Source organism: Armigeres subalbatus, chromosome 3, assembly GCF_024139115.2.
Source record: "Armigeres subalbatus isolate Guangzhou_Male chromosome 3, GZ_Asu_2, whole genome shotgun sequence".
Classification (NCBI taxonomy): Eukaryota; Metazoa; Arthropoda; class Insecta; order Diptera; family Culicidae; genus Armigeres; species Armigeres subalbatus.
Window position 1 is genome coordinate 307,908,949 of NC_085141.1, and position 27,624 is coordinate 307,936,572.

Consider the following 27,624-nt stretch of genomic DNA (forward strand, 5'->3'; position numbering starts at 1 on the left):
ATTCCAGGGGGAATCCTCCCGAGATTACGGGAAGAATCCTCCCGAGATTACGGGAAGAATCCTCCCGAGATTACGGGAAGAATCCTCCCGAGATTCCGGGAGGAATCCTTCCGGGATTCCTGGAGGAATCCTTCCGGGATTCCTGGAGGAATCCTTCCGGGATTCCTGGAGGAATCCTTCCGGGATTCCTGGAGGAATCCTTCCGGGATTCCTGGAGGAATCCTTCCGGGATTCCTGGAGGAATCCTTCCGGGATTCCAGGGGGAATCCTTCCGGGATTCCGGGGGGAATCCTTCCGGGATTCCGGGGGGAATCCTTCCGGAATTCGGGGGGAATCCTTCCGGAATTCGGGGGGAATCCTTCCGGGACTCCGGGGGGAATCTTTCCAGAATACAGACAGCGTTCTATGCAATATATGAAGACAATTTTGATCATTTCTGAGTTTCGTCAAGAAAATCTAATCATTCGTAAAAACCCAAATTTATCCACCAGTGTTGATGATGCCATTCTTGATTCAATATATTGAATTCGAATTAAGCCCCAAACACAATACAACGGAACGGCGACGGAAGCGGAAAATCTGACAGAAAATATATGAGCTAACTGTCAAATTCGCCGTTTCCGTCGTCGTTCCGTTGTATTGCGTTTGGGGCTTTAATGTTGTAAATGCAGTGCATATTGCCTACATTTTGGCGATTAAAAGATTTGGTGCAATTCTAGTAGGTACGCTGCTTAAAAAATACTCAATTATGAGAATAATGGGTTGCGCCACGGCTAAAACGATTAATGATTCAATGTGTGAATGCAAACAGTGTTTTTGTTATTGGTTTTTGCATTGAAACGTTTCGTTTCGTCGTTGAAAACAATGACATTTATCTCCAGCGACTGCTTCTCCGATAGACCTTTTATACATGTTTTTCACTCATACATGAATAATACTGTCAAAACTTGCATTTGAACATGAAAAAATCAGCTAAAAGCTCTATTTTTTGACATCGTTGCACTCACACAAACAATCGACATCAGGGTTCATAATGCTCACTCAATCTCAGGAGCACATGATTTTCCCTCACGACAGTTTTCGGGGAGAAATCGCTTTTCGGGAAAGAAAAACAGCCTGGAGAGTGATAACAATTTTTCGCTCACTTCGATTGCCGCTGAACGTTGGTTTGCTCTTTTTCTTTCATATTCGGGTCTTTTCGTGGCATCATCAATGCAAATGGTAGTAGCTTATGTGGAACAAATAACTTAACGCTTTCATACAGATAGCGTGGTGGTGTGGCTAAAGTAAGCGCATCCCCACAGCTATTATTGTTACTATTCTGGGTTCGAATCCCGGCGCGGCCATACAATTTTGTAATTGTTCTGCGATAATTCTCGCGAAAAGTGAGTGAGAGGTGAAAGTAATGAAACGAAAAAGGATTTTCATCTAATAGGCAAGATTTTCGTTCATCTTCCAATGCTAATTCTAGAGAAAATATTGATGGGTGAAAGATGATTCTCAACATAAACAACGATTCAAGATTTTCCCTTGGCCCGAAAAACGCTTGCTTTGGTCTCATTGAAACGAAAAGTCGAAACCCTGATCGACATTAATTGTCAAAAATCAGGGTTACCAACTTTATAACTTTTCCCCTGTCGCCGAGTCCTGCGCTGAGTGCTCGGCGCGGAAACCCAAAGGTGGGAATAAAATTTTGGGGTTTATGCGCAATACAACTTTCTTGTACGAGAAAGGCGAAAATGCAAATTTACAGATTTTTAGATCAATCAAAGTTAATTGCCTATTTAGTTCCGGGGATTAATAAACCACCCGACTTGGACGTTAATTTACAATGTTATGAAAACTCATATGTGGATAAGTATACGTTATGTTGAAGATATTGATTTGGAAAATGTATTGAAGGTACCCGGATAAAAATGTACTATTGGTTCAATAGTGTCAACAATTGAATTACCATACAATGTACGGTATACAATAGGATACATTCCCAAGTAACACCAAGCATTACAATATTGCACATATATCAATCATAAACCGGCATTCTAAATGCTAATTGCATTAAATCAGTTTTAACGATGTGAAGTTGCGTTTATTTATCAGCTGTCAGACAACGATATTCTAAATCAGCATTACGAATGCAGCGATGCATTACTTATGCTTTATTTCAACATGTGAAAGTAATGAACCACTAATTCGGTCTTATAAGTGCCCTTTTCCACTTTAAGTCAGCTTTTAGGGCTGTATTTTTTACAAGTATATATAGCTTCATGGTTACTTGGGTTGTTTCTTGATGGTTGCACAGATTGTATCAACGCTGAGGATACAATACATCAACATATTTCTCTAATGTAACAATACTTGCAATTGTTTTTGAAACGTTTTCGTACATAAGATTCATATATTGATAACTTTTGAAACGTTTCTTTACATTGCATATAAACTATATAACAATATTTGCCTCATAGCGCCAAATATGTATTTTTTCCCTTTAAATTGCATTGTTGAACAGTAAAGCTGTCACAACTGAGAAATCAAAAATCGTATTGTTTTACTATACAAATACAATACAATCCATTGTATTTTGAACAGTTTTGTTCGGATATTTCAACAATATATTAACCATACATTCTATTGTGTGACGAAAAAAATCGATGGAAAAATCTTAGATTTTGTATAGTTACGATACTTAACAACCCGTACATTCTATTGCGAAAACTTCATTTACATTTGAGTATATGGTTCATAACAATGCATTCTAATGTATTTCTATGGTTCCATTTACAATATAATCTATTGCCAATTTAATGTTATTAATAGTAGTGTTACAATAAATTGTATTGTTATTCTACTGTATTTTTTATTCGGGTAACCACTTTCCCTTCGATGGGACTCGAACCCATAACCCTACAGTACGCTAGACTGGTGCTTTAACCAACTAAGCTACGAAGGACCTCCGGAGGTCTTCGAGGGAGGTCCTTCGTAGCTTAGTTGGTTAAAGCACCAGTCTATAGCGTACTGTAGGGTCATGGGTTCGAGTCCCATCGAAGGGAAAGTGGTTACCTCAAAAGATATTTTAGTTACTAGATAAAGTTTGTTGCTGTCGTCGCTGTCCGGAACATCTTTTGCTGGCGAGGATAGGGGAGCTAAATGTCAAAGAAGGAAAATCCATACGATTTGACAGGTATGTACCACACATGTTTCGGACAGCAGAACAAAGGGAACCGAAGCGACAATCTTTATCTAGTAACTAAAATATCTTTTGTTACCTCCAATACATTTTCCAAATCAATATCTTCCATAACGTTCATATCCACATGAGTTTTTAGAAATTGTGTCTGGCAACCCTGTACGGGATACAGAATTGAGTAACGCCAAAACGTCAATCCAGTCTACTGTGCTTTACTCGTTGATGGTTTTCTTTTTTCTCGTTGTCTCCTTTTCATCATCATCATCGCAGTACTTTTTCCTTACACGAACAAAACAAGCAGAGCAGCAACTGTTCAGGAAAATATCAAATTTCCGTCTTCTAGGTTGTTGAAGAAGCGAGTGAACCGACACGTTGATTTTTGTCAACAAATAATTCTTTTAAAATATCGACGAAGAGAAAAGTTTAAATAGTTAAACATAATATCGGATAAATTTACAACCTTAAGTGTTAGAATAAGTGATAATAAATAGTTTTACGAAGAGAAATTAGTGAAAAATTGGAAGAGTTTGAAAATACCAAAGACATAACCTGAAAATGAGTGGCAGTAAACCAAGAACCCAAATAATCACAAGAAACAAGTATGGAAACTCACAGAACACGGTTAATGTGAGGCAGACGAGAGGAACGACACAGCCCGCAAGGAAACAGCAGGACGAACGACAAGTAGAAGAAGAAAATCAGGAAAGATACGCAGGAAGAAGCAGGCGCAGCAATAGTATTCGTGGAGCCAGCAGATGTGGAAAAGTCAACGCTCAAGCATCCGGCGGAGATAGGGAGGATACTCGCCAACAACGGGATCACTGGATTCAAGGACATCCAGAATGTGGGACGATACCGGTTCAGAATCTCGTTCAGTTCAGCAGGAGAGGCGAACAAAATAAATGACAAAAGATTAGATGGAACAGGCCTGAAGAAATACAACCCCAGTGTGAAGAACGAAATTATTGGACTAATCAAGGGTGTACCGAAGAGTTTCAGGGAAGAAGAGATCATGGAGCAAATGGATTCGGATCAGGAAGTAACGCGTGTGGAACGAGTCAAGAGAAAAGGAAGGGAAGAGGAGCTGAGGACTACGGATCAAGTGAAGATAACGTTTAAGGGAAAGGACCATCCAGGAACTGTGTGGGTTTATGGATGTCCGTTCAAGGTGGAAATATATCTGTTCCCCATTAAACAATGCGCCAACTGTTGGATGTATAACCACAAAACGAAAGACTGCAAGAAACCCAAGAAATGTGGAAAATGTGGAGGAATGCATGATCATCCGGAATGCGAAGAACAAACGAAATGCATAAATTGCAAGGGGCAACATGAAGCAAAGGATCGAAAGTGTCCGGAGAGAGCTCGACAACGGAAAATAAAGGAAGTTATGCAAAAGGAACGGATTACGATGACGGAAGCGCTGGAGAAGTTTCCAAAGGAAAGCAACCGGTACGCCCTTTTAGCCGGAATGGACGAATTCCCTGAGCTGAACAGTGATCTAGATGATGAAAACGAAACAAGTACGAATCTAGGAGGCAATGTAAGAAGAAGCAGACAACACTCAAGAAGCAAAGAAACGGTCTACAAGCAAAGAAACACAAAAAACCGGAAAATAAGACACAGTGGAACGGACGAAGGCGAGGATCCCAGCCAAAGAGAAAGTGTACGAGAAATGGTTGAAGAGATCAGAAAACTAAAAAGAAGAATGCATAGGGTAGAAGAAAATTGGAAAGTGGTAGGAAAAGTGAATAAACTACAATGTGCAATCGAAGATCAACTAAAAGTAGATCAGGACCTGGCGTCACTGGAAGGACTAATCATTAAGATCAGCACAGTATTGAAAGAAGTGATAATTGATATGGGAGAAAACATAGAAATCGAAGAACCGAGTCTAGAAGAATACGAAGAAAATAATAATGAATAAGTCAATCAAGCTACTACAATCGAACATTCAATCAGTTAGACCAACAGAAAAAAGAGAAGAATTAACGTTTCTCCTAAATCAAGAAAAGATAGAAATAGCATGTCTACAGGAAATATGGTTAAAACAAGGTGAAAACTTTAGGATTAAAGGATACAATTTTGTCAGTAAACGTAGAGTAGAAGGATATGGAGGGGTTGCAATACTTTTGAGAGACGATGTAGAATATCAGGAAATCAATACCAGCTCGTTCCACCCGGTAGAAGTAGTAGGGGTCAAAATACTGAATATGGACTTTCCGCTAACAGTTTTTTCGATGTATGCACCCCCAGAGGCAACCATAACAAGAGAAGTAGAAGCAAAAATAGCAGAATTGATAGATTCAGTTGATAGGCGGGAAGAGGAAGTCATCGTAGCCGGGGACGTCAACGCACATCATCCGATTTGGGACGATACGAGAGCGGCTTGCGCGAGAGGAAAAGCCATTTCTACCGCATTAGAAAACACGAGACTGACAGTACTTAACGACGGAAACATGACAACAATTCCGAGGGTGGATGCAAGACCGTCAGCGATAGATATCACCCTAGCATCGAGGAAGATAGCAGAAAAATCCATATGGGAGGCTCAGGATCACACATTCGGCGGTTCACACCTGACTGTCATAATGGAGATACAAATCACCCTACCAATAGCAGAAACAACCATAAAAAGAGTCAACGTAGATAAGGCGATAGAAGCGATCAACAGTATCCAACCCCAATACATATACGACGTCGAGGAAATGCAGCTGATTTTCGATGAGGCGATAGAAAATGCAAGCTATGTCATCCGGAAACAAAAAGTCAATTACCTGAAACGATGGTGGACGGCGGAAATACAACAGGCATACAATTACAAAAGGATATGTTTGAGAAAGTACAACAAGGAACGCAATCTCCAGAGTCAGCTCCAATTTCAAAAAGCACAGGCAAAATTAAAAAAACTGATTAGATCAGCCAAACGCAAGGACATCCACGAACTCAGATCGAAAATCGACAAGGACACGCCGCCGGCACAACTGTGGAATATCGTCCGAGGAGCGGATGCGGCACTAACTGGGAAAAGAAAGCAGCGCAACATGTGGTCCAACAGGACATAGCAAAAGGTTTTTTGAGCTCAACATACGGAAACCAAAGCTCAGACACAACGTTGAAATGGAAAGAACTAGAGGATCACCCAAAATACGATTCGGCCATCGGAACAGAGAAATTTGACAGAACAATATTAAGAAAAAAAGATCACTCCACCCTTGGTCTGGATAACATTTCCTATCGAATACTGAAAAGTCGCAAACGAGAAATTCTCCTCGAGATTTACGAAAAAATTGAATACCGTATGGCGAAGTAAAAAAATACCAGAAAAATGGCGTGAGGTAAAATTAATCCTCATTCAAAAGGCGAACCACGATCCGACCTCAATCGAAGGAAAGAGAGGGATAGCATTACTGAATGTTTTTCTGAAGAGCATAAATGGAGTAGTCAAGGATAGACTGTACGAATATGCGGAAGCGAATAAATTACTGCCGGAATTATCATTCGGCTTTCGAAAGAACCATTCGGCGATCGGATGTGTAAGCTACATGATCAATACCATCATGCAAGCGAAGCAAGAAAAGAAAGGATGCATCGTGATATTTGCAGACATCAGTAAGGCATTCGATAGGGTAAGCACCACTAAACTAATCCAGAAGTTAATTGACAACAACTTTCCATACGGTCTGATACATTGGATACACGAATATTTAAGAATACGAGAGATGGTTCTAAACACAACAAACGGACAAGAACGCATGCAAACAAGTCAGGGACTGCCTCAGGGATGTCCCTTGTCCCCGGTTCTATTCAACTTGTACACGAAAGACATCCACAAGCTCAATGACGAAGGAGTAATATTACCACAATTTGCCGATGACTTCGCAGGAATCATCATAGGGGAAGAAGAAGAAATATCGCGGAAGGCGAACCAATTTATGAAGAGGATGAATGAAGAGCTAAAACAACTTAACCTAGAGTTAAACCCAGCAAAATGTGCCGCTATCAACTTCGGAAGATCACCTGACGCTAAAATACGAATCAAACTGGGGAATGAAGAAATACAACTAGTGAACGTACACAAGTACCTAGGATATGTGGTCGACAAATCTCTAAAACATAGAAAACATATCGAGTATGTAAAAGAAAAAGCCGAAAAGAGTTTAAATGTAATAAAAATGATAGCTAGTAAGAGAAGCCCGGCAAATCCAGAGACCATGCTTAAAATAGGAGATGCACTAATACGTTCAAAGCTTGAATACGGATCATCTATCTACGGAAAAGCCGCTAAAACTAACCTGAATAAGCTCGAAACCACGTTAAACGCATATATCAGATCGGCCATGAGATACATTAAGTCGACGCCAATAAACACCTTACTAGCAGAAAGCGGAGAAATGCCGATGAAGTTGAGAACAGAATGGCTCACACTGAGAGAAGCAATCAAACTGAAATACCACCACGGTCCAAATAATTGCTTTACTACAAACAATAGTTACCTAACAGAAGTAGCAGAACTCCACAACGATGTAATACATCAGATTATATGCAAAGATATAGATAGCGTCAAGCAGATCAGCGAATGGAATCTAAGACAGACAGATGTACATACTAAGGTGGACCATGTAGAGGTAAGAAGGAGAACTCAAATAAACAACTTCTTAAAGCACATGTCATGGAGATGATCGAAACAAAATACAAAGACTACTACAAGTTATACACGGACGCCTCGAAGACATCAAATGGAACAGCTATTGCATTCATCGACACTCAGAACAATACGGAAGTATCAAGGAAAATCAACGAAAACTATAGCATATCCAACGCAGAACTTCTAGCCATCCGAGAAGCACTAAAGTACGTACAGAAGGAACCACGAAAACTGTAATTTTGACGGACTCCAAAAGCGCATGCGAAGCTATCAAAAACAGTAACAACGCAAACGATAACTTCTTAGTTTATGACATCAATAAACTAAGAAATCAACTTCGAGAATGGACGATAAAAATTCAATGGATCCCCAGTCACATTGACGTCTTGGGGAACGATTTAGCAGACAAAGCAGCCTTCCAAGCAACGACGAGACCACAGGACATGTTCAACACATTAACCTTAGGAGACACGCTTCGACTAGCCAAAAAAGAAATATGGAACCGATGGATACAGCTATACCAGGAAATGTCCAATGATAAAGGGAAATATCGATATGAATTGAATAACGAACCAGAAAGAGGTACATGGTGCAAGAACATGGCTCTGAACACGCACGAAAAAATAATGATATCGAGGATTCGTAGTGGACACTGTCTAACCAAGGAACGGAAACATAGGTGGAAGTGGACTGACACAGAGAACTGCGATACCTGCGGGACCAAAGAAAACATCGAACACGTAATTTACCATTGTACGAAATACAACGACGAAAGAGCGAAATACGACATCATTACTAGAAGCAAACCATTAATGGAAATACTAAAAGATGGACGAGAAACAGAATACAAATCTATATGCAATTACCTCACGGAATGCAAAATAGATATATAAGCCAAACAATAAAACAACATAACATCAGGAAAAACCAGGAAAAACGAAACTAAAATACATGCCACACGGAAAAAGTAAAAATAAGACAAGACTAGCGGCGAGATGGATCTGTATAGGTCTCAGCCGAGCAGTTGTGAAGCAGAAAGCAAAAAAAAAAAAAAAAAAAAATTTCCGTCTTCTAGCTCGCAGACTAAATTGTATTTCCAGTTGATTGAATCCTCCGGAACCGCTGAACACACGGGACAATGATTCCGCAAATCCATCTGGAGGTAGGCGTCCGAATCCGGATCGGACAACATTACGGAACCATTCGCTACATAGGGGAGGTAGGTTGCTATTTGGAATTGGTTCCCTTTTTGCGTGGGCGTTGACCTCGATTGTCTTGTTGTTTCGCAGGTGGCCAACACCGACGGCGATTGGGTCGGTGTGGAATGGGACGACCCCCAGCGAGGCAAACATTCCGGAACGGTGAACGGAGTCGAATACTTCCTGACTGGGTAAGTGGAATGGTGGGGATGAGTCATCACCGAGGTGTGGGTGGGGAGATTTGTTTACGTGTTTTCGCTGTTCTAAACAAAGGTTCGTTTGCAGTGTCGAGAACTCAGGGTCGATGATACGACCGGAGAAGATTCCCACCTTTTGGACGTTGCTGGAGGCGATCCACGACAAGTATATTGTGACGGAGGATACGCTTCGATTCGATGCAGAAATGATGAAGGAAGTGCAGAAACAGCTGCATGCATCGTTGTTTGAGGTGAGGAAAAGAGTTGTTTGATAATAATGTCCAAGGTTGCGTACGAAACGAAAGCACTCAAGTCGAACTGATTGGAGTCGCAATGATAGTTTTCCTGTTTTTGATTTTTCGATCTAAGAATGAATAGTGTTTGTAAGCAACCTTAGGATACGCCATGTTTTAAATCGATTATTAATGGAACATATTTCCCTTTTCCATTTCAATAGGTCGTCGGAATGGAAAAGATCGGCGGAAAACAGAGTAACTTAAGCCACCTGGTCGACGTATCGGTGGCTTATTCTCCAGTCAATTCCACGGGGGATTTGTCCAGCTTCAAAAGCCTCCGATCGTTGGATGTATCCGCTACATTACTTTGGAATTGGAAAATAGTGGGAGACATGATGGCCCAGGTTCCTACCCTGGAGGAGCTGAATCTTTCTAACAATCGTTTGGTTAGGCCAACCGATGAGGAGATAAGTTCACTTGTGATGAAATTTCACAACTTGAGAAAGTTGATACTAAAGAAATGCGCACTCAGTTCATGGTCGGAATTGGTGCGCTTAGCTCGAATGTGGCCACTGTTGGAAAACTTGTCTCTGGAAGATAACGACATATCCCTGGTCACGGAGGAATATTACGAATTCGCGCTGACACAGTTACACAGTCTGGATCTTCAGAACAATCGCATAAACGGACGGGAATCGATTCACGCTCTGGGGCGCCTCCCGGCGCTGCGGGAGTTATCCCTGAATGCAAACGGAATCGAACAGATTGCTTTCCCGGATTGTCCTCACACGGAAAAGACCGCGCTTTTTCCACAGCTTCAGATACTTTACCTGCGAGAGAATCCCATCGCAAACCAGTGCGCTGCATTTAACGAGCTGGACAAACTGAGCGCGCTGCAACACTTGACCATGGACCCGGACCCGCGCGTGAGTTATGAAGAAACGGTTGCCCGAGTGGTTGGTTCCATTGCCGGGTTGAAACTTTTCAATCGATCAGGAATAACGGAAAAGCTTAGACGCGATTCGGAGTGCGATATGTGGAAAATGTATGCCGTCCAGTGGGCTCAGGTTAGAACCGATGCCCAACTACTGAAGGCGTTCTTCAAGGCGCATCGGATGTACCCGCGGGTGATGGACAGTGAGTATGAGGGTTGGATTTGGGGTACATATATGGGGATAATATTTTGTAATTTATTGGTTGTTGGTTTCTTTTCTTTGTATTGTAATGTAGAACCAAGTTTTCTATTTTTTTAAATTCAAAACAGCCCTCATGTGATTTGTTTTGTAGGTAATTGTCATTTCTTTTAAAAAATATAGGCTGGTAGGATTTGTCTGAAACTCTTGACAGGATTTTTCGAAAATTGTTAGTGAAGCTGTCGGAGAAAGCGTAACACTAACAATGATAGAGCAACTGCGCAGGCGCGAGAATTATTCTTGGTGGGCGTTTGCAACCAAGATAATCTTAATACAAGAAGATACTTGGGATGCTCTTTTTTAGCAAGGGTAAACAGATACCTGGGAAGGTAGTGTAGGGATGGGTGTTACATAGAAGCTCACCCGACCCACTAAAACCAAAACCATTTCGCCAGTCGCTATCCCCCAGCCCCCAATTAAGCAATACTTCAGGGAGAAACTATTGCGAACGCTCACACTTATGCTAACCACAAGGCATTAAAAACACATCGACCCGTCGATCGCAAGCCATGACAGTAACCTAACGGTCTCTATCAGTAACTCACGTAGAAGACGAGCCCTCCGGAAACAACAATTGTGCATGAACCGCAATTATTTCTATATTTACATACTGAGGTCCCCGCAGCCCACCCGCGACATGTTAATTGCCGAGGTGAACTAGGCGTTCACAGCATCACAGTTCTCTACTGCATCTGCTGGTTTTGTTCAAAATGCCACCATTGCTGCAGCTTAGACATAATCTGTTGAGCTAATGTGTTCACCGCATTCAAGATATCCTCGTCCCGGCACATCCTCTCAATGAGGTGGTCCGGGGTGAAATCCATGCCGCAGATAAGCAGCATTTCGTTTCGATCAATATCGAATCGCGCACATGCAAACATCACATGTTCCGCCGACTCCACCTCGCATACGTATTCCGGGCAATTGGTAGATTCTGCGAACCCGAACCTATACAATAATGTGACCAGACGTCCCGCCAGACGTCAACTTCGTTTTACTAACTTATTACAATTCATACAGCCTTAAAAATATTTTTTCTTGGCATTGTTACGTCACAAGCTCGTGTCAGAACATCGGATAACTCGTTGCCGCTCAGGCCAAGAATTCGATTTTTCCATTGTAATTATTCATCTAACAGTTCCGGATTGAACTACGAGGTGCGCCACCCTAGGTCAACTGTATGGACCCGCCTTGGGGATATAATTGACCATAAACCTGATAGTCGCTCGTAGTATTCCCCTCATGAACCCTCCATTCAGGGTCTGCCGTCCATCCCGCACGGCAGAAGGTTACATCGATACATGACTCACCTCTCGCACCGCTGAACGTGGATACCTGCCCCTCGTTCAACAGGACCACGGTCAGTCTTGCTTGCAACTCTTGCAGGGTATTATCTCTGGCATTAGTGATCCCCAGTTCACTGCCCACGCATTGACGTTTCAAACCAGTTAGTGCGCCTACAAGACTATCCAGTGTACTGTATTTAGGAGGACAGTTACTTACTTACTTATGGATCCTGTACACCTCCGGTGGTGCAAAGGGCCAACTTGAAAGATCTCCATCCTGAGCGTTGCCCGGCTATCGCTTTAACCTGTTGCCAGATTAGATTTCGGTCGACTTCTTTTATTTCTTTATTGAGGCTTCGCCGCCATGAGCCTCTGGGTCTGCCTCTGCTGCGATGTCCCGCTGGGTTCCAGTCTAATGCTTGTTTACAGATTTCGTTTCCGCCCCTACGTAGAGTGTGGCCGACCCAGCCCCACTTCCGATCCCGAATTTCTGTTGTTATCGGCCTCTGGTGACAACGACGATGGAGCTCGTTGTTTGAGATCCAGTTGTGAGGCCACCAGGCCCGCAGGCATCTGTTAATGAACACCTGCAGCCGTTGAGTGTTCTCCACTGATACACACCATGTTTCGCTAGCGTATAACAGCACAGATTTCACGTTAGAGTTGAAAATTCGTATTTTGGTGCGTTCACTTATCTGCCTGTTTTTCCAGATATTTCTTAAACTCACAAAGGCAGCCCTTGCTTTCTTGATCCGTGCGCCTATGTCGATCTTGGTACCGCCGTCTGACGCCATTTGGCTACCAAGATATTGGAAGCTTTCAACATTCTCCACTGGTTGCCCGGCTACTGTGAAACTGGAAGGAGTCACCGTGTTTACATCCAACGATTTGGTTTTGTTGACGTTGATGACTAAACCTGCCGAAGAGGAGCGCTCGGCAAGGTCGTTGAGCTTACTCTGCATATCAGAGTGCCGTTGCGCGAGGAGTGCAACGTCATCCGCCAATTCGAAGTCGTTTAGGTGCTCCAAACAGCCCGCGGTTTGGTTCACGGTCAATCGCATCTACCAGAATCTCATCGATTACGATGAGGAACAGTAACGGTGATAGAATACATCCTTGCCTCACACCGGCTACGGTCGGACAGGACCCCATTGTGCAGCACTCTACACGAAAAGGCCTCGTACTGTGCTTCGATGAGGCCGATGATTTTCTCAGGAACCCCCTTGCATCTCAGGGCGCCCCACATATTCTCGTGATTGAGACGGTCGAAAGCTTTTTCGTAGTCAATGAATACCAAGTAAAGGGACTCTTGGAATTCGTTGACCTGCTCTAGAATGATGCGGAGCGTGACAATATGGTCCACACAGGATCTTCCGGCACGGAATCCGGCTTGCCAAGTCGCATCGATCTTCTCCTGAATTCGGGCTAGGATAATTTTGCACAGAACTTTGAGAACGGTACACAGCAACATAATGCCTCGCCAGTTATCGCATACAGTCAGGTCACCCTTTTTGGACACCTTCACTAAGATACGTTGCATCCAGTCGACCGAGAAAGTTGCGGTGTCCCAGATATTACAAAATAAACGATGCAGTAGTTGAGCGGATGGCATGGGGTCAGATTTGAGCATCTCGGCTGATATGCGGTCGACCCCAGGGGCTTTATTCGATTTCATGCTTTGGATGGCTGTTTGAATCTCTAGCAGTGATGGAGCTTCGGTATTGACGCGTGTTATACGTCGGATCCTAGGCAGATCATGCCGAGGTGGTGATGGCCTGCCTGGCACTTGAAAAAGTTGTTCGAAGTGCTCGAACCAGCGTTTCAGCTGGTCAGTTGGGTCGGTCAATAACTGATCATTCGCGTCTTTCACAGGCATCGTTGTATTCATCTTCGCCCCGCTTATGCGTCGTGAGATATCGTAGAGGAGGCGAATGTCCCCGGTTGCGGCGGCTCTCTTTCTCCTTCGTCGGCCAGAGAGTCTGCCCACGCTCGCTTGTCCCGTCGACATGAGCGTTTTACTTCCCTCTCAAGAGCCGCGTATCGTTGACGGGCTAGGACTTTGGCTCCTCTGGTTTTCGATCGCTCTATCGCGGCTTTGGCTTCTCTTCACTCCTCTATCTTCCTCCAGGTCTCATCGGTGATCCATTGGTGGCGATGAACGCATTCTTGATGGCGGTCCATTGGTCTTCCACGCTGCCACCTTCCGGAATATCTGCAGCACGCGTCTCCAGTTCTTCAACGCAGGACCGTTTCACCGTGGCATCTTCCAGTCGGCGTGTGTTGAATCGTCGTTCAACTCTTTTCCCCTGCCGACGAATCCACGCAATGCGCAGGCGTATTTCGCCGATGAGGAGGTGATGATCAGACGCGATATCGGCACTACGTTTATTCCGTACATCAAGAAGGCTCCGTTTCCATTTTCGGCTGATGCAGATGTGGTCGATTTGATTTTCTGTAAAGCCGTCACGGGAGACCCACGATGAGGGAAGAGCGATCCCCCGATCACCATGTCGTTATTACCACAAAATTCTGCGAACAGCTCTCCGTTTCCGCTCATTTCTCCGAGACCATGGCGTCCCATAATGCGCTCATGGTTCGAGTTGTCGGATCCGATCTTCACATTGAAGTCGCCCAAACAGATCTTGATATCACCCTTCGGAATTCTATCTACGACGGCATTTAGTTGACTGTAGAAGTTCTCTTTGTCTTGCAGATCGGCAGCATCGGTTGGCGCATAACATTGGATTATAGTAAGGTTTCGGACCCGTGTTCTAAATCTGGCAACGATTATCCTTTCACTTAAAGGTTCCCACTTCATAAGCGCAGAGTGTGCCTGAGCGCTTAGTAGGAAGCCAACTCCGCGATGCCGGGGAGCGTGTTCACCTCGTGAACCAGAGTATAGCAGAACTTGTCCCGACGGCGTTCTGTGTTTTCCAAATTTTGGCCAACGGACTTCACTCAGTCCTAGGATCTAAAGCTTCATGCGGCGTGCCTCATTGGCAAGTTGTGCCAATTTACCCTGCTGGGCTTCCATGTTCCTATTCGTGTCCGTTGTTTCGCGCTAACAGTCGACGCCGTAAAATCAGTCCGTGTTCTTTCATTATCGGATTCTCGAACAAATTAATGTTTCGGGAACAGTAGGTTGTTGGCCCAAGGTTCCCTATCCACCGGGATGGGGCTGCCATCTTAGGTATAGCTTCCGGGGAATAGCATTTCATACTCAGCCGCTGGATGCCAGAACAGACGCTGTTGGAGCCGCACCTCCTTGGTGGACAGACGCTCGATCAGTCGGGTCAAATTTGTTTAAAGTCCCACCCAACACCAGGACTAGGCTAGTGCGCTTTGAGTGGCACACGGTCGCTTTGATAGGGCCTGCTTGGGGACACATGCAGATTTTTATAGAAGTTCAACAGAGCCCACTGTCGAACCCCACCACATCCTAGGCAGACCCCACAGGACGCACCCTCTCACTCTAGCTGATGTCAGAAGGACAACAGTGCCCAGGAAGCGTGAGTATTGGAACTTGTGAGGACCACCCAAGTAACACCAAGCATTACAATATTGCACATATATCAATCATAAACCGGCATTCTAAATGCTAATTGCATTAAATCAGTTTTAACGATGTGAAGTGGCATTTATTTATCAGCTGTCAGACAACGATATTCTAAATCAGCATTACGAATGCAGCGATGCATTACTTATGCTTTATTTCAACATGTGAAAGTAATGAACCACTAATTCGGTCTTATAAGTGCCCTTTTCCACTTTAAGTCAGCTTTTAGGGGTGTATTTTTTACAAGTATATATAGCTTCATGGTTACTTGGGCAGAGCTATGTTAGGCGCCCCTTCCCGGATGTCAACTCTCCATTTCGCAGCCCTTAGGAGGACAGTACCAGCTACAAAAGTAAACACCATTTACTTTGGCGTCAAGAAATGAAACTATTTCCTCGATTGACACTGTTCTGGATAAGCGGATAAGCCGCAATCCAACGGCCGTTCATATCAGAGATGCAATACGGGTCCGATAGCAGGGCAACATCAGTCTTGTTCTCATATACCGACCGCTGCAGAAATGCTTTCCGCTTCGCTTTTCTGGGGTTCACGATCCCCCTCCATAGAAGGCCTTCCTCCATGCGAACCTCTGCTCCCTTTTTTGGTGGAGACACTTGGCCCCGCCGTTCCTTAGGATCAGCCGTTTTCCTGACCTTCTCCCGATGTTTGGCCGGATCCTTCCTCTCTGGTGGTACTGGCTTGGCAATAGCTCCTTTCTGATCGGCTTCCAACCCGACCTTACTGAGCTTAGGATTGGCACCGGTGACGGCCATGCGTTTTCTTTCCGTCAGCTGTTTTTCCTCAGTAATCTTCAATTCGGCCTCCTTCCTGACCTCCGTAACCTGGCTCACTGTCAACGTCAACTCCTTCTCCTCAGTAAGTAGGCGGATCTTTCGTTCCGGCCTGGCCTCCAGCAGGGATCTCCATTCCACAACGATGTTGCAGAGGGTCGTAACAAACATATTTAGATCCCTGCTGTATTTCCTCATTTGATGCTGGATACCTTGCGTGGAAGCGGCGTGCGCCAAATTTTCCTAAAATTAATGGTCCCTTTAAAATACCAATTGTTGAAATTAAAGGTATAAATCATATTCCCCCAAATAAAAATCTTAAATTATAATTAATAATCATTAATTCTTCCATTACATTTTATAATAAAGCAGATGTAATTATGAAGTATTTTCAAAATGTTTACTCGGGTTGTCTTTCAAATGCCTGGCAGAGCAGGCCTCGCGAGGGCTTCGAATGATAGTCGTCTCCATCCACCCATTTCTACTTTCACCAGCATCTGCTGCAGGACCGTTTAAGCCGGGCCGACACGAGCGCAGGAAGAGAATTCATGCTGAAGTGCGTTTAAGTTTTTCCATTCACAAAAAGGTAGAGTTGTGTTCGTTGTGTTGATGAGAGCTCTTTCATACATATGTTGGGCCACGCGCGCGGCCAGGCAACTGCTGGGCTGTTGCGTTCCACTTTTGGCAGCTCGGTTTGCAGTACGAGGTGCTGTTGGATTTGATCGGCGGAGGAGTTTTGTAGGATTTGGCGGGGAATGTCCATTGGAGTTACTGGGCGAGCAATTGCGTGGAAAATAAGGAATTCGTAGTGAGGAATGGAATCGATCTCTGTAATACGTCTATTGAACTAAACTAAAGCTAAACCCCTTGCTTTCAGCGTCGAAACTTGCAGGCCTAAGCCTGCGTGCTCCTTCTTTCGGACAAGTTGCATTATGGGAACGCGGGCGACTATTCCTCTCCATAGAAGTGTTCCCATCGTCGACGTGTTTTTGGCCGTATGAACGCCGAACGGTGGCAGCACCGAAGACAGATACCACAATTTCGCCGTGCCAAACGTGTTTAGCATCAGCACCTTCTGGTGCATTGTGAGCTTCCTTAACGATTGCAGCCATAAACTTGCCAACCATTGCGTTCCAATTAATCGTTGCCATCAACCTATTGAGTTTGCGAAGGAAGTACTCAAACTTTTGAATAAATGAGTGTTTCGCAAAACCCCACATTCACCGCAACAGTTTTGCGCAAATTCAGTTGCGCGCTGGCTTCAAGACCAAAACGACGAAAGACTTTCCTCATCGCCTCGATCTGCCACGGTGACGTTACAATCACGCTGATGTCTTCGGCGTACGCAGCAAGCAAATCTTCCCCAGTTGGCAATGCGCGCGAGAAAGCAATGTGTTCTTCGTTGAATCCGAGCTTACCGACGCGACGGTGGCAACGGAGGCTAGCTACCCGATCTTTCAGAGCAAGAGTGGTCTGTTGTGCTTAGCGTTTGAACATTTCTGTCCGGTGCAATCGCTCTTCAGCAGCGATATCGGCCGATACGCTCGAACAGTGTTTTCTCTACCCTTATTTTGACGTAGGACTTACGTCTCTCTTCACTATACCGGGTGTCATTTCAATATTTCTAAATCGACCGCGTTACGCTGTGTTGAAAGATTTTGAATGATAATAGCGTTTGTCCCAGTGAACGGATCTCTTCGGAAAACCCCTTAATCGACAGATCTCAAGTATGCCTTTCATATTCATACTTGATATGACCCGAAAAACTTGTTTCAATAGGCCTAAAACTGTTTTCGAAGCAAAACATTGACTGCACTGAAACCTATAAATATGGGTGCCGCTTGTTCCTCGCGTCATTTGTTCGCTTGATTCTGATGGGTGCAGACGCTAGCGGATAAGCTGCAACTGCGCACCAAAATAAGCCATAAAAGAGGGTGACGCAATTTTTCCTTCTCATTCTGTTCAGAACTTCCAACGGGATATTATCATCATCAACGATGAATAAAACCGGGGTGCTACCCAGCACCATGAATCAGTTTTTTGACGAACATCAAGTGGAACACAGCAGCAGAAGAAGCAGCCCAGCCTAGACCACACACCGCAACAGTGCCGAGCCGAGACCGGCCGGCCTCAGTATTGAGCCGAGACCGGCCGGCATCAGTGTTGAGCAGAGAAAGGTGAAGAGAGAAAAAGAGAAAAAGTTACAACGTTCTAGAATGGTTTCCTGCCAGAATCTCCCTTGGTCAACAAGTTTCCTCTGAAAGAGTTAATTTCCGGCCCTTATCAGGGCGAAGAGAGTTAGTGATAATTTTCGCAATAGGTTGGAATTCGTCGCTTTTACGGCGGTGTTCTAGATGAAATCGTTTGTGTGTGTTTTGGTTTCGAGCAAGAAACTCCCACGGTCAACCAGTTGCTTTTGAAAGAGTTAATTTCCGGCCCTTATCAGGGCCAAGATTGTTGTTTATAATTTTCGCAATTGGTTGGCATTCATCACTGGTTCGTCGGTCGCTGCATTAAGGCAGTTTGCATCCCGCTGGTTCCATTGGGGAACCAGCACACGTCGCACACCCCAGAGCACCCAGTTTCAGTTTCACAGTCCACTGCAACATGACGCAACAGATGGAGATAGAAAATGTATGCCATCAAAGCAAACGGTTCTTCTGAGAGCCACTGATACTTACTAAAGAGTTTAATATTAAAGCTTTCAATACCTTTCGCTTTAGAAATAGTACTTTTGAGCCAAATTCAATCTTCTAGAGATAAAATGTTATACGCATGTAGCAGATTTTCAAGATTTTCGTGGCCAATTAAAAATATCCCAAAACGGAATGCTATGAATCGATTTTTTATCTATTGGATTTATTTGAATTTTGGATTTATTTGACATTTGATAAAAAATATGTAGAAAAATGACTCTTTGATACTTTCTAAAAGATTGCTGGAACATTTTTGATTATTATTGTTCGACGTAGTTTTCAGTGTTGGTTGAATTAAGAATAGATGGTGCTACAAATGGTAAATTACGCTGACAGACAGTCTGTAATTCACAACATGACATTTTCGTTTGGTCGGTCTAGGTGAAGGAGGAACCAACAAGCGGTTTACAATGGTCTTATTCATCAAAGGGGTGGAGCTTCGGCTAGAGTTGTTCTGATATAATGACAAAATTATGGCTCATGCGAGTTCAGTTCCGGCTTAAATTTTATCTTGACCAGCCGGCAGGGAACCAACATCCAACGACAGGGAGAATAATGGTGTCATCTCTAGAAGTCAAAGAATTATCTTTTTTCATATTTTCATCAATGACAAAAATATTAACATTAAATAAAAAATCGATTGATAGCTTTCTGTTTTGAGATATTTTTTCTAAATTGGTCACGAAAATGGTAATAATAATGATATCGCCGTTTTCCTCTTCCAATATGTGAGAGATTTGGGCATATTTTTATAAAAATAGCCCTAAAAATATCTCTATGAAATTGATTCCTGAAATTTGTATATTGAGTGTAAGTTGTTCGTGAACAATTTGGGAAAATGTTCTCGAAATAGAGAGCTATCATGGGCATTTGGTCATGTTGTTTTCATTATTTACATAACTAAACAGCTAATGTATTTTGCGCTACTTCTAAAAGATTGGTAGAAAGTTGTTGATTATTCTTGTTCTAAGTGATTTACGATACCGGTCGATAAAAAGGTGTTGCCAAAGAACGGCATACAACGCTAACAATACCAAAAAGGCGGAGTTTGAAACTCAACACATTGATCACATGTGACAAATTATTTCCTTTTGATTGGTCAATGTAAAGGAGGAGCCAACAAGTGGTTTATAACGGTATTATCCATCGAAAAGGCGGAGCTTCGGCTCCGGCTTCTGAGTTCCTATGCTATACTGAAGAAATCATGACAAAATATTTTCATTTCGAAATGTCTTGTCACTTGAGGAAACGATGGTCCCAATCTTGTAAAGAAAATCTCCGACGGCAAAATTACCAATCCAAACGAGACTTGCATGGTCTCTGCTGCTCTCGACGACACAAGATGATCGCTACCGACACTGCCGCTGCGATTGATGTTCGTTCACTCAATCGATTTACAATTGATTTACAATGGTATAGATGATTCCAAGTAAAGAAATAAGAACTAGACAACCGACGCTGTTAACTTTGACAGATCCTACAGCACAGCATAGGATAATTTGAACTTCTGAAGTACATATTTGAAGGTTAATTTTGACGTAGGACTTATGTCTTTCTTTACTATACCGGGTGTCATTTCAATATTTTGGCATCGAGAGCGTTACGCTGGAATAGAAGATTTTGAAGGTGAATAGCGTCCATCTGACTGAACAGATTTGTACAACAAACCCCTTAATCAAAAGATTATAAGTACACGTTTCATATTCATCATTGATTAGACACGAAGAGCTTGTTTCAATAGGCCTAAAACTGTTTTCAATGCAAAGTATCCATTACCGCGTTCTGATTGGTGCAGACACCAGCGAATGAGCTGCCGCTGGGTCTGCTGAGAAGGCATAAAATAGCGCAAAACGATTTTTTTTCTTTCATTCTAACCGGGACAAGCAAAGCCACAGCAGCATCGATTCGACAGCACTCGCAACTTTTCGCAAAACAGCATCGTCCTTTTCGGCCCGGCAGCGCCGAGGCCACCATCAGACAAAGCATGCCAGTACAGCCACAGAAAATGTTCCAGAAGCAGCCTATTCTACAGACCCGACACCGCAGCAATGCCGAGGAGATACCGGCAGCAGCAGCAGAGTCGAGCCGAAACTAGCCGGCATCAATGAAGAGCTGAGGCCGACCGGCATCAGTGTTGAGCCGAAACCGGCCGGCATTGGTATCGAGCCGAAACAAGTTGTAGAAAATCAAGAGAAAGAACTGCAATGTTCTTGAAGAAATCGTGTCAACCAGTTCCCCGAAAGGAGCTAATTTTCGGCCCTTATCAGGGCCAAGAGAGTTAATAATAATTTTCGCAATTGGGTGGCATTCGTCACTGGTTCGTCGCATGCTGCATTAAGGCAATTCGCATCCCGCTGGTTCCATTGAAGAAACAGCACACGTCAAGCGGATACGCTGCATGAAGACAGCTTTGGTTTTGCGCTCCACCCTGGAGCACCCAGCATCAGCCTTACAGTCCGCTGCAACATGACGCAACAGATGGACATAGAAAATGTTTATTTTCAAAGCATACGGTTCTTCTGAGAGCCATTGATAGACTTACTAAAGAGTTCTTAAAAATTCTAAAATACTCTAGAGATAAAATGTTATACGCGAATAGCAGATTTTCAAGATTTTTTCATAACCGTTACATAACAAGAACTGTGACATATAATGAAATAAATCACAAAAAATTCCACTATTAGATGAAAAATCGATTGAGAGCTTTTCTTTTGAGATATTTTTTCCTATATTGCTCATGAAAATTGTTATAATAATGTTTGGGCTGTTATCGCCGATTTTTTATACAAATTAGGTGACGTGAGAGATTTGGATATATTATAGATCTTCAAAGACATGGTCAAGTCAAGTCCTACGTCCACTTCGCGGTTATGTCACAGACATTACCCACTGTTCGTTTTTTACCAGCACAAAGTTACCCTCTACAAAGGCATGTGGGAGATTGTCAGTGAGTGCATCATTAAGAAGCAGGTTCAGCTCACGGTGGAAGACGTTGAACATACGAAGGTAGAACTCTTGTGGGATACCGTTGGTTTTGGGGCGCTCGCTTTAATAGCAGACAAAATCTCCGCTGTTGTGATGCTTGCATGCTTCATTCAGAGGATCATCTGGCGGAATTAATCGCTCACAAACAAACCCGTCCTCGCTGTTGTCTCCCGCTTCTTCCATGCAGACTGTAGAGACTCGAGAAAAAGGCAAACAGGCAGCTGCGTGATAGTTGTTTTTTCGTCGTCTTTCCCCCAGCTGGAACATCGACATGGGCTCTCCCGCCAAGTGCGTTTCGTTTATACGCATAAACGTGTGGGAAAAAATCCGTTGTAGTGACAGCATTTCACATTTATAACGGTTTATGGTGGTCAACATTTCGGTATGTTGATAGTACCCATCATAGCCTTAATTGCGCATAGAGACGCTGGTGCGCATCGCGGAAATCCTCGAAAACGTATCGAGATTTCCACTTGAAGAACGTTTTGATTTTTGGGCTTAGCGTACGACAGCCACCATTCCATTGCCACTTATAATGAAACACAGCAACGTTTTCTTCCGTCAGAAGATGTGGCCGCAGGGCCCAAAATCCGCGCCCGGGCTCATGTCCCAGTGAGGGGAGACATAATCTTTTTGTCAGGGCTTTGTGGTCTGTGAAGCAACAAACGTGCGTGTAGGCGGACTGCAGATTATTTCGTAGACTAGCGCTTACGTACATGTGTTCTAGTCGGGATTGTGCGCTCCGATTGATGTCCGTGAACCCGGGATCTCGCGGGCACAGCTTATCCCACGCGTCATGCAGGCAGCTGCTGTTATTGGACGGCTATTTTGAGGGACAAGCTTGTGTTCGGGCTGGACGAATCGTATGTGCGCAGTACGCAATTGAAATCGCCAGCGATGATGACGTTTGCGGTGTGGTGATGGAGGTAGTAGGCCAGCGTGCCGTTGAAAAAATCTTCTCTGGCTGCTCGCTGTGCAGTGCCGGAGGGAGCGTAAATATTACAGATGGTCGTGTCGTGCACTCTCAGCGCAATCAACCGGCTGTCAAGACTCTTCTGGACGCGAGAGACCTGGATGTGTTCCATCACTGCAACAGCTGTGTCTCTTCTCGTGTGATCCACATTCGCGAGAACGATATAGTCAGGCAAGGAAAGCTGTTTGTTCTTTACTTCCTGCAGACACACGATATCGAGACTTTGGCTGCTGATGTCGGAGTGCGTTTAGTTTCGTTTGGTTCGTGATGGTTCCGATATGTATCGATGCGAAGTTCGTAGTTATCGTCCCGCTCGTTGTCTCCGTCGTCGCATCTTTGTTTCTTGCCGGGAGGACGACTTCGGCTCCGGTTACTTCTTGTCGATGACGAAGAATCATTCGTTTAATTGACGGCTCGGCTTTTCGACCCAATCGCGCTTACAGGCTTTCTGAATCGAGTTCTGAATATATCCACTAATACCAGTTCGGCGCATTGTGGTTGTGTGGTTGTTCGCATCAACGACGGTAACAAGCTGCGTGCCTGTTGTGTTTGCAACCGTAGGCTGGGGGACACTGTTCGTGCGGTGCTTGCAGCTGGCTGACTTGCTGGTTGATTGTTTAAGACTCGTCTGCTTCGGTAGATCGGGAAAGGCTTTCAGTGATGATGGAGGAGCGACAGAGCGCTGGCCAACCGGTTTAGCGATCGGGGTTTTTGCACCGTTTGCCTTCTGCGGTGGTTGTCGTGGTCCAGCTTGCTTCCTCTCGTCGGTGTAGCTCTTTTGGACCAGTGGTTTCTTGTTTTGCACACAAGAAATGCCAGTGTGGGCCTGCTCTTTGCAGTGTTTGCAAGAGGAAATCTGCCCCTTGTAACGCCTGCTGGTCGTCGATCGTGACCCACGAATAGATGTTTCGTTTTATGGGCATACGAGCCAACTATTTGCCTAGTGGGATTCCACCGAACTCGAAACTATCATATCACGTTAATTCCCGCAGCAAGATCACTTCTCCGAACGCACTGAGGAACTCAACTATATTCTCTTCGGAAACGTCTTCCGCCAAATCATGAACTTCCACTTCTACACTTCTATCTTCGAAGCTTCTTCCCCGCAATATCCACTTCGTATTTTTCATCGTGATCATCCACAATTTTTTATGCGTGCGTCAGGTCCTTGACCTTGAAGAACGTACATTGTTTACCGCGATGGCACTAGAGTTTCTCCACGTCTTCTTTCTTCAGTCCTAGTACTATGCGGCAAAAGCCATGCACCTTCTCGAATGACGGCTGCACTGGGAAGCGTGAGTAATCAATTTGGAAAGTGTTTTCTCGCCTCATCGCGCGACGCAGCACGGACGGATGAAATTCGTTTGACTGTCGGATAGTGCAATCGAAAACACATCTGCTCGTCTCAGAAGCTGAGTGGTAACTGTTTTTGACAAAATTAAAGACTACAGGAAAGTGCAATATCTAAAAAAAAATTGTATCTTCTCGTATCCATGCCAAATCGCCAATAAGTTAGAAAATATTACAATTAAGGAATTACCAATGCTACAATACATTTTTTTTATCCAACCAGGATTGGGCAGCCCGGAACAAATTCTCCCGGACAATCGCAAGGTTTCCAATATGCTGAATCTTCACCTCTTGAACGAGCGTACCGGGGAAACCCGCCAGAAGAAAGTCCCCAAACGGATCAACCTGCAAACGTTGGAAAATCTCATCATGAAACTTTTTGGATCTTCGGAACATCCCAATCCGCTCCAGTTGGCACTACTGGATCGGAAACGCGACGTACGCATTCCCCTGGACAACCATGGTAAGAGTTTGGACTTCTATTCGGTCGAAGATCAGGATACGATCGTTTTTTAATCGCTTTTCGCGTTGATGCGAATAAGTAGCTTTATTTTACTGTGTACTAAATTTTGCAGTGCAACCAACACAAATGTCCGTACAATTGTATGCTTTCTTTCACTCGTTGCCTCATGTTGATTCCAATAAATTGAAAGCTATATTTATTAATAATTTATTTGCACTGAAAAGCACATTCAAAATTTTGCGTAAAACCAATACAAAGAGAGACGTATAACAAAATGACAAGTACAGATATCTAAAATTTGTTATAAACAATTTGAAAACAGGTTTTTCAAACCAACTATAACACATCAAAATAAAAACTAAACAAATGTTACTTTCCGCACAAGTATCCCTCAATTATGAGTAAACTGGATTACACCGTACTCGCCGGTGGTCATCCAGTGCTCGTCCTTGGCGTCCAGTTTGTCCGAAAGCCCTTCCGCCAGTCCGCAGATCAAGTCGGCCTTCACCGTTCGCAGCGAGCACAATGCCGTCGGGTGGAAGCCACGCAGTGCATCTCGGAACGGGGTCGTGTACGGGAAGTTGAAATCGCCCAACAATTTCCGGTAGTTCAGATCGCCCTTGAAGATCAACAACTGGGATTGCGTCAGCTGTTGGTACAGGTCCGGGTTGATGTCACGCATGCGATGGAATTCGTAGGGTGATGTCCAGAAGTTATCAACGTCCTTCAGGACGAGCGTACCGGCGTCGAAACGGGACTGCAACCGATGGCCGAATGCGGACAGAAGGGGGTTGCTGTGCGTCTTGAGAGCATCCAGCGTCCATGCCATGTCTTTAGGTGTTACGTCCGAGATGTACCACGGGATGGCTTTCACGTTGAAGTTCACCCGGGATGCAAGCTGGTGTTCGACGATGAAGTCCGCCAGGCAGAGGTCGGTGAACAATTCGTAGCCGGAGTTGTCGTTGATGATGTCGATCACGACCGGAGCACCAGTGGGATTTTTCAGCTGCCGAACATGGTCCCAAACGGCGGAGCAATGATTGCTCACGATGTAGCTGTTGCAGGATTCCAGTAAGCTCAGCGGATCGCCGTCTTGTTGGTATTCTTCACCGGCGGTTAAAGAGAGATCGCATCGATTGCCCCACAGGTTAAGCTGTGAGAAGATAGAATGAGTAGTTTATTTTTCTTTTTTAGAAAGACAGTGCGACAGCAATTTACCTTCAACATTTTTTGAAAGAAATCTCCTATTTCAGTCTCATTTTTACTGTGCTTGTCTTCGTTAAATAGCTCAATTGAATTCAAGATAGCACCCATCGCATCGCAAGAATTTGTGAACGCTTTATGCTTCTGTTGTTGGAAGTAATCCAACTTTTTAAGCAGAGTACTGTAAACCACAACACATAAAATATTTATTCCTTTATTTATTACCTTTTTTAAGAAGCGAAAAATACTTACGTGCTCTCAAATATGTTGTTCAACCGCCGATACATGTAAGTCTCAGCGTACAACCAGCAAGCCGAATAGTATGTGTTGTCACCGCCGAGCCCACCGATGAAATCGTTCCACACTTGCTTATCGCCCAGTTCAGTCTCGATCGGGCTGAACTCCTTGTCGGTTTGCAGTTCGTACTTAAGCTTGGAAATTTCCCCTATGGCCTGTTTAAGTTCTTCGCGGGCATCCTACGGAACGCATTGTAAATTGTTCATGCATGGTACCTCGATTAAATCAACTCTGGCGAACATACCTCACCGAAATGCTGGACAATTTGCTCCTTGTCCTTTGACAGCTGGTCAATCACCTGCGTCAGGATAACTGGTAGGCGCTCTTTCATTGTGTAGAATCCGAATCCTCTGAAATGGGTTTAAGAAACCGTGAAAGTGTGCATCGTTTGTTAGCTGTGATACTGATTACGGTCGATACGTACTGTTTATATTGCGCCTTCAGGGGGGCATTTTGGGGAGGTTTCTCATCGATGATGTTGTACTTGGTTTGGAATTCCGTCATTGCTTTGGTTGGAATTTACAACTAATTATGTAAAACCTGTAATAATTTAGATTAGATTGTTCACGTTCGACTTCATTCAATTTATACCAAATAAGGAAGAATGAAAGTCGACTCACGAGGTTTTGAAACTCTCTGCTTTGCCTTTACTCTTATAGGTACTTGAGAACTGATTTAACCAATGACTTGAAATGTACTAATTTATGGAATTGTGTTGATTGAACTAGTAGAATCCACTGCAGAGTATTTATTTACTATATTTCCGCGACACAACTGTCCTACTATACTGAATATGTGAAGAAGTGCGGCAAGGACTGAACGCAAGAACCTATCAACAAGAACACTTCATGATCAGCTGTTTAGCTTCCTTCATGGGGGATAGTTGGGTGAAGCAAACAAGCGAACACAATAATTCGCATCATAAAAAATTCAAACCACCCAAAATAAAATTTACTTTATTAAATATTTAATTTAATTAATAATCGCCATGTTCTACATTTTTCACTACGTGTTTTTTATGAAGGTTAAACTGAAATAATTATTGCTTACTGTAAAGCCTTCGTAAATTAGTTCACAAAATTTAGCAAGTAAAGATTTGAACGCAAATCTCCTTTCAACACTTGAATTTTAAGAAAGCTAAGCACGTTCAACTTTTGGCGTATGAATTTAATTGAACTGGATTAAACATTTATCTTGCGTATTCTAAATTCAACATTGCTTGGAGCTACCTATTCACCCATATTTCTATATATCTACAACTGACGAAAAATAGTTTAGGCAATTCGAAGTCTAATCGAAATACTCGTTCGGATTGCGTTATTCCGTTGAAGCGTTAAAACGAGCTCTAATTTTCAAGTTGTTTT

At 43.7% G+C, this 27,624-nt stretch overlaps 2 protein-coding genes across 3 annotated transcripts; one reads left to right on the plus strand and one right to left on the minus strand.

Annotated features, from left to right (window-relative positions):
• The first annotated feature begins 3,396 nt into the window (after positions 1-3,396).
• Positions 3,397-25,132, plus strand: LOC134225170 (tubulin-specific chaperone E). 2 transcript variants are annotated; one of them, XM_062705026.1, is made up of 6 exons: positions 3,397-3,530; positions 8,911-9,054; positions 9,125-9,225; positions 9,320-9,482; positions 9,689-10,604; positions 24,521-25,132. In XM_062705026.1, exons 2-6 carry the CDS (start codon positions 8,974-8,976, stop codon positions 24,811-24,813), a joined length of 1,554 nt encoding a protein of 517 aa, XP_062561010.1. In that variant the 5' UTR covers positions 3,397-3,530; positions 8,911-8,973; the 3' UTR covers positions 24,814-25,132. The 2 variants fall into 2 exon arrangements, with proteins under 2 accessions (XP_062561010.1, XP_062561011.1); XM_062705027.1 differs by lacking the exon at positions 3,397-3,530 and adding an exon at positions 3,541-3,654.
• Positions 24,952-27,171, minus strand: LOC134225171 (damage-control phosphatase ARMT1-like). The gene is made up of 6 exons (XM_062705028.1): positions 26,881-27,171; positions 26,685-26,800; positions 26,505-26,610; positions 26,216-26,439; positions 25,979-26,144; positions 24,952-25,913 (listed from the first exon to the last, which is right to left on the minus strand). The coding sequence occupies exons 2-6, from the start codon at positions 26,762-26,764 to the stop codon at positions 25,152-25,154; spliced, it is 1,338 nt and encodes a 445-aa protein (XP_062561012.1). The 5' UTR covers positions 26,765-26,800; positions 26,881-27,171; the 3' UTR covers positions 24,952-25,151.
• Positions 27,172-27,624: the final 453 nt, after the last annotated feature.